General features: G+C 35.8%; 1 protein-coding gene across 1 annotated transcript in view; it reads right to left on the minus strand.

Moving 5' to 3' along the window:
- LOC113232928 (organic cation transporter protein-like) overlaps positions 1–11863 on the minus strand; it is a 63307-nt gene extending 51444 nt beyond the window's left edge. Inside the window, exon 1 of the mRNA XM_026467833.1 lies at positions 11787–11863. Coding sequence (XP_026323618.1) covers positions 11787–11810 — 24 coding nt within the window. The 5' untranslated portion in view covers positions 11811–11863. The remainder of the gene's footprint in view (positions 1–11786) is intronic.
- Positions 11864–11872: the final 9 nt, after the last annotated feature.

The following is an 11872-nucleotide window of genomic DNA, read 5'->3' on the forward strand; positions in this document are numbered from 1 at the left end:
TATGTGTACAAGTAAACTGAAAATAACTTGACTTTGAGATTGACTTTTATTACATTGATATGATCACGTATAATTATAGGTTATTAAAGAGAATTTTGTCTGTCGATCTCACGAACGGTTATAGATAGATACGAGTAGAATTTGTCAACAAAACGATAAACAAAACATACGTTATATGGATTTCAATCTATCGTATGCGCCAAATCTATAAGAAAGGAAAGCTACATCGAGTGTGGAGGCTCCTTTCGTCGTCTCCAATTAGTAAACTAAAGTGTACATGATTATGAATATAAAGATCGAACACAGAAAAATTTCGCCGACCCGATGGGACTTGAACCCTTGAGTCCATGCTGCACCGTAGCATAGCTCTTACCACTCAGTGAGCTATGGGTTCAGTTATCGAGCCTCTGAAATTTTCCTGACTTTTTGTTATAGACTTTGTACTGGCTTTAGGCATTCATTGCCGCTAGTGACATCTAGTGAGAGATTTTTGAATAACCTTCTCACCGCATTCGATACCTTTACAGGTGTCACAACAGACCCAGATATCGCTTTTCGATCAAATGCATTTATTGAGATTTTTTTATGAAACTCCATTATCATAGTTTTGTTATGATTATGAATGCAAAGAGAAAATGTTTTTGAACTTTACCTAAGTTTAAGCAAAAAATTACAAAGTTAATTCAAATTTTAATTTAATTTCTTGCTTCAACTTAGGTAAAGTTCGTTTTGTAAATACGAAAAACTTGCTTAGCTCGCCGTTTTTGCTTACTGGAAGTCAAAGTTCGTTTTATAATTCTCAGAATATATAGCAGTAGACAGAACTCCTTGTGAAAGAGTTCGTCTAGGGTGATAGTACTTACTATGGTTGCTGGTGAAACTACAGACACATATTGGAACTTGTCAACTTTATGTCTTAGAGTGACGGTCGCAGTGGTAGTGTCCCTCAAATCTTTGTGATTTAAAGCCTTGAGTGGCATTGCTCGGCCCGTCACCTGGTATCATAAAAAAAAATATTCGCTGTTGTTGTGGTGGCAGACGTAACCATGTTAGTTCTATCTGCTGCTTTTCAGTTGCACTCACATAGGTAATTACTATTTACTATCGCAAATCTAAACGGTGCTTGATATAAAACAACCGATTTATATATACATATATGACATAATAAAACAACGATTTGTTCGTCCCATCACTTGATAGCGTAGAAAACATTTGTCAATCAGATATTTCGTGTTCTGTTTTTTTATTCACCTGCAACTTATTGCTCTCTTATTAATTAATTTATTTGCGGTATGGATACGGCTTAGTACTTTATTTCTCTTTGTTTTGTTTGATTGTCTTGCATTTGCATAATATACTGTTGCAATAAAGTATAAGTAGTAAATTGAAATGAACTTTAATCGAATTGTAACGCGTGGCGATGTTGGTTCAATTGAACATTATAGATAGGTCAAAATAGTAAATCTTAAATTGAAAGTAGAGTTCTATGCAGAACCATTTGAACCATTTATATTGTAGGTATATTTCTGTAGGCATTCTCGAAGTTTCTTTAGTGGTGAGGATCCTATACTACACTTTTATTATTAATGTTATAATGACTGTTTTGTTCTGATGATGAAGTCCTAGTTTACTGTACTTACGCTGAGCGAGGTACATATTATTTGCAACCAATATAAGGATTGTTCACACTCGTCCTGTATCCGACGCCACTTACTCTAGTTCAGTGCTAAAAACTCCATACATAAGTGAGTTGTCATAGCTATTGTCATACAGCTTATGACGACAGATGCAGAAAATTTATTATTCCTTTCATCCTCTATCCAAACTGTAATTATTCTGTCGACTTTAATACGTTACTCGTGGACTGTTGTCATAGGCATGTATGTGCAAGAAAGATTACCTACGGATTTTTTTGTGTAGATTTTATAAATCTAGTCTCTACATCTTACCGTATGGTGTCGAGTTACTTGTAAAATATTATAATTATACAGAAATAAAATTAGGATGCATTCATCCTAGTTTTATTTATGTACTATACTATAAAATGTACTATACAAACTCATGACAACAGTACACGAGCAACGTGCTAGAGTCGATTGTATAATTACGAAACATTTGGAATAGAGGATTAGAAATAATAAATTTTCTGCATTTGTTGCCATTAGTTTGTATTGTCATACAAAGCTATGCCAACTCACTTACGTATGTAGTTTTTAGCACTGAACTAGAGTAAGTGGCGTCGCATACAGAATGAGTTCCAGTTTTATTTCTTAAATTATGTAGTAGGTTGAAGTGCACCTGATAATTATCAAACAGTCTTATCGTATTTATAACAATAGCGAGACTTAACATTGAATTGAATATTTATCTTTTATTCTCTATTAAAAACATTTTGAGTAGCACTATTTCGAATGAAATCAAGAAAGTTTCATTCCCGTATGCCTCCGTTGAAGCTGGTGATAAATGCGAGAAAGGTACATCTGCCACCGGTAGTAATAAATGCAACACAATTTAGTGATGTTCAATACAACTAAGTAACAGTAGAACTCCTTGTGAAAGTACATTGTAATAAGTTGCGGAAGTACTTCCGTGAACGATCCCTGCCACCTTACCTGTTCCTGCCGTCAAGCAGTAATGCTTATATTACGCGTTCCGGTTTTGAAGGGTAAGGGTGCTGATGAAATTACAGGCACATGTGACTTGTCAACTTATGTCTTTGGGTGACGGGCGCTTTGGCAATGCCCCTCAGATCTTTGTGATTTAAAGCTCTAAGTGACACTGCAACTGTTATGGAAAGGCTTGTCGCTTACTACCAGGCACACGACTTGTTTGTTCCGCAACCTATTATCATTAATACAAATGTTCGGTGCTGTGCGGGCAAGCGTAACCATGTTAGTTCTATCTGCAGCCTTTCAGTGTCACCCACGTAGTTTACTATCGCAAATCTAGAGGTTGGTTGAAATAAAACAACCGATTTATTATGTCATTCGCGCCAATCTCGTTATAACAATCGAGGTAAATAATTCTTCCGAAGTCAACTCAAAAAGCAAAAAATTATCTATACAATAGGAATAGATACTAAAATGTCGGATTCAAAGGCACCAATTTGTTCGGCTAGGAGTGGGGAATTATGTCCATATATTACGTCAGCTATTCTGTGAACGTTAATACGAAACGGCTTGCGGTTCCATGAATTCTCGTATGTTTAGATGTTACCACTTTTGGTCTACTACAATCAATTCACCTATTTTTAACTAGCGATGGTTTTGAGATCCTAATTTAAAATTGGTTTGAATAGAAAAAAAATACAGATTTTAAAAGATGTATCCTAAAAAGATTAGGTAACGATTTATAGCAGTAAAGAGAGGTTACCTAAACATAAGTAGACAGCTGCTAAACGCAGATATTGTCTTGAGGCTATTACTCAAAAGTGGTGTAGGTAAATCACATTATTTTTTTTCTAAATAATATTTAAAATTTAATAATTTAACTATTTTATACAAGAAAATAGCATCCAAATTTGAAATAATTATGTACTTTAGTATAATTTAAAGTAATATATGTAGCTTACCATCAGGCGCACGACTAGTTCGTCCTGTCACTTGATATTGTAAAAAAAAAGTTCGTCAAATTGTACCTCATGTGAAATATATGTATAGAGTTTACAGTTCAAGTTTATGGCATGGTTGTTATTATTGCTAAATTTCTGACTGAATCAATTATCTGGAGCTTTTACTCTTTTGTCCAGGGTGGCGGAAGAATACCGCATGATATTCGACGATACAATTAGAGATTCCTCTAATGTTCGAGTTACATACATGCCGCGTAACGAAATTGAAGCTATTTTTTGTAACGAAATCGTACATAATGTAACCATAGCATAATGAACTTTATGTCGAATAAGTACTTACAAACTAGATACGCGCCAAAAACCAGACATCCTGCGTCTTCCGGAGAATTCTCACGCAGTTTCGAGAATTCCCGCAGGTACCGTCTCGTATCTAGGGGTCTACTCTCGTTCTCTGTCCAACATGGCATCATAAAAAAACATCCCTCTGAAATAATTACTGTCAAATACCTAAGTAATACTCGAATAAATTAAAACACAAAGTCAAATATGGAGCTTCATTCGCATTATGCGTCTTTCAATTTTGTCGAGCACTATTACTTATTTGACTATAATTGTTTCGGACGGATGTCGGACCCTGAACGAGAGTACAAGGACCTTACCATGAACTCTTATTACGATTCAGTTTTGGAGCTAAAATGAATCGTTGTGAGACAGCGCTACATGAAGTATATATCACTATCCCGCTTTTGTTGTCGTTACGAACCTAATTCTGCTTAATGAACCTAATGCGGCTTAGTTTGTACGTTACAAAATTGACATAAAGTTCATTGTTCTATGGTTACAAAAATTCGCTTCCATTCCCTTCCGCAGCAATGTAAATTGAGCCTAATACTTCGTTCGATAAGGGAACTTTGCTTTGGAGATAGTTGGTAAGACGTCATCTTATAGATGTTATTAGCAGTGAATTCTATAAATAATAAAAATAATTTTAAAAAGACTGATTTATTGTTTATATAGTTTTCTGACACTTTGAAAGGTGACAGCAGAAAAATATCCGAAAAAACCGAATAACTGGGTAACCGAGAATTAAAAACCGAAAAAGTCGGTTTTCAAAATCACCCGATTTTTGCATGCCCTAATTACTGTTAAAGAAGTAATACTCGACCAAATTAAAACACAATGTCAAGTATGAAGCTTCCTTGCACCATGCGTCTTTGAAAGAAAGCATTTATTAATAAGATGTAATTTTAATTTATTTTCAAACAGTGAATACTTTTCTTCGTTTTTAAGAATGGGCGGGAGCTCATTGATATCCTCATCGACATCGAGTGGGGACTTGAGCTGTGTAGGTGTAGCTGAGATCGTGCCAGAAGCAATATATTGCGTGGTCTAAAAGTGTGTCGTTGGGGCCGGTCGTCAATATTAGTATAAAAGTCAGGGTGTTGTTTAATAAATGTACAAATTTCTAATATATAGAAAACGAAGTCAAAAATTTACATTGTTTAAAGTGCGGTCTGCAGCTATCAGTACTCCTCAAATTACCAAGAATACGGATGCATCTTTTCTGGATTGTAAATATTTCTCGTGCACGCTATTTCCCCAAAGGATAATGCCGTAACTTAGGTGGAAATGAGTGTAAGCATAATAAGCGGCCATTGCAGTTATTAGGTCAGTCGTTTTCTTTATTTCCGTCAGTGCTTACGTGAAACTAGACAATTTTTTCTTAATTTTTTGAATGTGACATTTCCAGTTCACAAGCGTGTCTATTTCTATTCTCTATTACTTCTCTATTACTTTCTATAGGCGTGTTGTTATATGTATATACTAAGTGTGGTGTGGTTCGTTATCCTATGGTTATAAAAATTCGCTTCCATTCCCTTCCGCATCGATGTAAATTGAGCCTAAATACTTCGTTTGGTAAGGGAACTTTTCTTTGATGATAGTTGCTTGGTGAGACGCCATCTTTTAGGAATGATGTTGTTCATTGAAATGGCCGTCATAAAGTCGACAATTTAATTAGTTAGAGTTTTGGGACGGTTTATATAATTTAATGACACTTTGATTTGTGCCGGGGGCAGCACCTTTTTTCAATCAACATTATAATCCTACATATGTATAGCTCCAGTGGCGAAGGTTGGCTGCAAAGGGGGCCTTGACTTTAAAGTCATCTATTTGAAACAACGATATCCTAAACAACACAGAGGTGACGACGGCAGGCGAACATAAAAACACTATCGAACCGAGCCTGCTTGACCGAACGATGTACTTTAGAGATCGTGAAAATGAAGGGGGCAAGAAAAAGGTTGGGCGTTATGCCACTGTAAGTATAGCTGTAAGGGTCGAGGTTTGTCTATTGGGTATTGTTGTGGCCTACATGGATGACCAGCGGATAGACTAGTCACACAGAAAGACTCTGCTGTAACTGACATGAATTCAAAATAGAACCGACTTTCTTTTGGATCAATGACGACGAGGGCAACTTAATCTCTGGAGAGAGCAGACGACTCCTCCTGGCCAACATTTTGTACAGAGAGAAAGTACATGTGAACCACTATTTATTTTGTAAATTAATATAATAAATGACATTCAACAATAAGTATTAGCAAATATCATGATACATCACACTGTTTGGCACGGGTCTCCTGTCAAGCGAGTGGCCATAGGCCAGAGGCCAGAGGCCATAGTCCGCCACGTTGGCCCAATTCGGGTTGGGGACTTCACGGTCTCCGAGGGTTGTGAACCTTCATCACGATGTTTTCCTTCGCCGAAAAGGTAAATTTCTCATTAAATTTCGCACATAAGTTCGGAGAAACTCAGAGGTGGGAGCACGGATTCGAACCCACGGACTCTGCTTGAGAGGCGGTAAATCAAACCATTAGGCTATCACAGCATGTTTACTACTAATATGCTTAATATAAAAGAAAAGAAAAGAAAATTCTACATTTAATTCGTCTGTGTGCCTAACGCTTATAAAGGGCGCATTCCTATTATATCGTGACAACAAATAGTCGGGCACTTTAAAGTATCGTGGCTTGTATGTTTAAATGAAGTTGTTCACACATAGAACAACACGATTAATTGCCGTTCACGACTTTTTTGACGTAGCGACGACAGACTGTCATGACAATGGGAAGAGCTAGAACAACAGTCGTCTGACGGTAAATAAAACGTCACGATAAAAATGTGACGACAGATAATCGCAGCTTCAAACGATTCTGTCGTGCAAATGACAAGGTTGTCGTTAACCGATAAATTGTCGTCACGATCTAGAGGGAACAGCTAGATACGACAGTCATTCAACGATAAAATAAGCGTCCACGACACAATCACGACAGATAGTCGTGACATGGAGACAGGCTACATGCGACAGTCATCCAACGATAAATAAAACGTTACGACATAATGGGAACGCGCCCTTAGTGCTACATTGACGTATTTGTTCTTATTGACATATACATCTATTTCGTAACAAGCATGTAACAAGTGCGTATGTTTGAAGAAAAATCGGCAGAAATGTATATAATGTAAATAAATACATGACGACGTATTTTGAAATATTCGAAATTGAAATAATGTTCAAAAATCATTTCAAATTCATCTCCTATAAAATGTATGTAAAGTAAACGTTTTATTATTATAAAATTTGGATAGCTAATCTTTAGTGGAATTATCTTCACCTTCGATGATTGAATATGCAGGGCCAGAAATTAGGAAAAGGTAACGGCAAATATAAGAATTATTAAAACAACAGATCACATCCTCCGTGATTAAAATGAATCAACGTTTGCGCGATTTCGCATGCGCAAACATTGTTCACTTACGTATCCTACTCATATAATAATAATAATTAGAAAGACCTGCCTTTTTTTGTATAAAACCGACCTCAAAAGTTTGCTTATCCGTTTTCGCTGTGCCCGTTACGTAGCGATAACTGAAACGCATAATAATACGCAAATTCCTTTTAAAACGAATATTGAAACGAATATTGATATTGATATGACGAAATATTGTTATGAGCTCAAACACTACGCAGCTGTTATACACTGTTGAGGAGCTCCTCGCATCTGTCAATAATATTTTATTTTCATTGGAATTCCATAACTGCCTCTGTGGCCGAACGGCTACCACGCCGCAGAGGTCCCAGGTTCGATTCCCGAGACAGGACAAATATATATTTGTATGACCTACATTTATTTCTCTCGTGAGTTCGGTGTAATTTGTGGTTGTCTATGTGTGTGACCATGGCACCCGCGATACAAGGGTTTCCCTAGTGCGGCTATGTTGATTGTGTGCGTTATTATTATTATCTATGTGCCAAGTTTTATTGAAATCGGTTAATAGAAAGAGAGTGAAATTCAATAGACATTCACTCCCGAATTCGTCATCCTTGGAGGTGGAATATTATCTTTAAATTTGAATTGAAAACCTTTTCAAGAAAAAAGAATGTCGCGTAACATACAAACACAAAGAATCAGATTCATCAAGAGATTCTACCAGATAATAAAGCTTGTCTATTGTACAACACTAGACGTACTTTTCCCGTTATAACCCGTTATTGCGGCTTAAAGGTGGCTAATAGTGTCGCTGACGTTTTAGTGCATTTACTGATGACTAATATTTGTGTAGCTGTTTTCAAGTAGGTATATCAAATCTTTTGGTCACCGCACGAACTTCGTTCCGATTTCCGACTAGTGCATGTTCACGTGATGTTCACAGTGTGCACACGTCACTTTAAAATTGACATATCATATTTATTTGTCAACCCACTTATATGTAATAAACACTAAATGTTAATCGAAGCTTATCTTACATCATCCAAAATCACTTTCCAATTGATTCAGCTATTGTAGAAATTAGCAAAGACATACAAACAAAAATTCAAAAAACTGGTGTTTTAAGAAATTGAACTAAGTTTTTCGATCTAAAACCCGCCTATTTGTTTTTTCAAAGAAACGAACGTTCGACCCTTTACAGGTCGGTTTTCTATGTCGCGAAAACCTAAAAACTCGAACTAATGATTTAGATTTAGTAGTATGTCTTCAGTAGAAAATAAAATATTAAAATGTTAAAGTGCAGACTCACCTCCTTTACGATTTGATTATTATGTACTTATTAAAGGAATAAATAAAGTTTATGACAGATGTTAATTTTGCTACGAAGAATGTTCAGTGGCAACTTCACTTAGAAATTAGATCATAGCATATCGTCGGCGATAGTGCAATTACGCGTAACTAGCATTGGATTATGAGTTTCCACTTTGTTAATTGTTGTTGTTGTGAATTTAGTGGCCAAATCAAAGGGAATTTTAAAGCAAATTTAAGGGAATCTGTTGTTATCAGTCGGTAGGCAACATTCATTAAAATTGCTGTGCAAAAATGAAAGTCGTAGCCATTTAAACTACAAACTAATAGCGTTAAATCTCTCTCCTGAAAAATTTGGTTTAGTGCAGATGCGCACCTTTTACCAATACATATTGCGGATTTGCGCTATCCCCGACGATATGCTGGACCATGGTTAAAATTGGGAAGTCAATTGAAACAGTGCTATATATAAGAATTATTAAACAAATGGAAAATATAATAATCATTGCTATTTTGATTAGCAAGAAAGTTCAATGGCAACTTAACCCACACACTAATCTGAAGGAGACTGGAGACACCGCTGAGATAGTAAACAAACGTGATAAATTGTCGATGCATGTGTTATTTATAGTTTATTTATTTATATGTACATGAATAGCCGTGGTGGCCTTGGTCTGAACCTTAAAGGCGCATTTATTCGAAACGAGTTTCATCGCGCTCAATCCGCGCGGCCGCCGCGCGGTCGATGACCAGAGTCCGCTTTGCCACCGCGCAGCGACCGCGTGCGTCTGACTGTCATGGCAAAATGCGCTCTACTTATTTAGCTTTTACGTTTTAACTTAAATGAGCCACCCGGATACATTTGGGCGAGACTGGCTTGAATTTGGTAGCGACCGCGCGATTGTATTATTCAGAGGAATTTAAATATTGTCAGCTAGTAAATAGAATTCAGATTCGCTATTAATGTACATGAAGGCGTGGTAACGCGAAAACTTTCTCCTCGTGTAACTGGGCGCTAATGGTTTGACTTACCGTCTTTCAAGCATAGTGGCGTGGGTATAATACGGAACTACATGCACATCCAGTGCTTTTCGTTATAGGTATATGCGAAAATTATAATTTGAAATTTCCCACAAGGTTTTCGGTGAAGAAAGATATCGTGAGGAAACCTGCACACATCTGCAAAGCAATTATGAGAGGAGACCTGTTGCCAGAGGTGAGACTGCCAACCAACAGCTTCGTAACTTCACCCAGACACCGAATTACGTATTTTTCGCAATAAATTTTGATTATAATAAACTTTTTATCAAACAATGTTAACAATGAAAATGTCATTAGGTCAAGGTCAGTTTCGACAGGAAAGTACATTTGCACCAAGAATAGCCATCATTACTTAATTCTTATTAATTCACAAAAGTCCCATCACTGATCACGAGTTTTCTGTGAAACAAAAGTTTTGGCCAAACTCCACCACAATAGGGCAAATAAAGCCGTTAGAAGTATACTGCAATGCAACAATGTGTCAATACAGCTCATACGAAGATTCAATGAAAAATAAAAGTAAAAACTAAAAAAAATTAAATTATTTAAGATTTGGCTTGATGGATTTATTCCAATGCCGTAAAACCAATCTCCAAAAAATAAAATTACCTGCAAAAGACATACTTCTGATTTTCAAACGTAATCATCGGATTGTTAAGTATATTACTTGTTTATGTATATTATATTTGCACCCTCGCTGTATAAGGCCACATTTGTATTATAAAAAACCTACCTCAAAAGTTCGTGGAGTTACATCTATTTGCCAAATGTTATTGAAAACCGCATTCATACCCCAGTTTGCCACCCTTAGATGTGGAATATTTTCTTCAAATTTAAATAAGATCAACACTGAGATCTGAGGCCCGCATTTATGAGAAAGAGGGTACCCTCTTTTTAATAAATGCGGGCCGAAGTTACCACGTAACATACATACAACAACAAAAAAAAAAGAAAACCTCCTTTTTTTGATGTCGGTTAATAACTTTTCTATGCTATAATAGGAGAGTTACAAAATTTCACATATACGTAATTTGTTTCATGCTGCCAACTAAAAGGCAAAATATTTTTTGGAGATCAAAAAACCATAACCCAGTTTTAAAATATTGAAATTGTTTAATGATATTTCAGTTATGCATCGTTAGGGTAAGTTCCGATAAGTTGAACACGTTAACTAATTTTAACTGTTTTTAAAAGAGAATTTAGTGCTCATCTTTTTCTATTGAAGACGGATATTTGACCATTACTCACTTAGCCGAATTTTAGTTAGTGGACGGCAGCACGTTGTTCGTATTACTTTTGTGAGTTTCATGTGAGCACTTTTGTCGTATGGTCACTTGTGGCTTTATTATACCAAGGGTAAGAATTAATTTTAGTCCTACTTATTCTCACGTCTTAATGAGATACGTAAGATACTGTGAAAATAAATAAAACAATTGAATCACCCGATTTCTGCCGATTGCCAAAATATTAGCTGATCAACAGAGATAGAAATAGGTAGAGTATATTTAACTAACCTTCTAGAAAGTGATACACAGAGTTGATAAATCTCCCTCTGAAATCGCGAAATTATTGTAATGTATTTTTTTCTACATTTTTGACGTAAACGAAAATGTAATTTTCTTCTTCATTATTACATAATAGAGTTACAGGTTGAGTCAGATGTTAGAGCATCGCCTGGTTTGGTGCGATTCGAGTCCTGCCAGGTGAAAGGGTTTTTTTTTGTATTCGTTCTCTGTATTAATAACTATAATAAACTGGTAGAGTTACTTCAAAATATATGAATAACACAGTGGTAAAATTTCTTGATATATGTATAACTATTTTGTTTAAATTTTTTGCCTTTTTATTTATAATCATTCTATGATTTCATAGAGAGGTATTATCTACTCTATAATTATCACTTCAAGCTGAGGCACTCTGCCTAATACCATCTGTGCTGATCAAACGAGAAATTTATCTTTTACAAAATGGTTAACCACAATCGTATGAATGAACAAAGAAAATGCACTTCGTGAATATCATGTCCCTATAAAATTATATATAAGAACAGTTTTCGTAACTCAATTTCAAAATCTGGAACTTATCCAACTTACCATTTTATGAACTTCACAAATCATAGCACATTTGGACACATTTGTTACATGAATTAAACAAATAATACACTCAGTAACTGGCCACT

The sequence above is a fragment of the Hyposmocoma kahamanoa genome, unplaced genomic scaffold (genome assembly GCF_003589595.1).
Source record: "Hyposmocoma kahamanoa isolate Upper Pololo Valley unplaced genomic scaffold, ASM358959v1 78, whole genome shotgun sequence".
NCBI lineage: Eukaryota > Metazoa > Arthropoda > Insecta > Lepidoptera > Cosmopterigidae > Hyposmocoma > Hyposmocoma kahamanoa.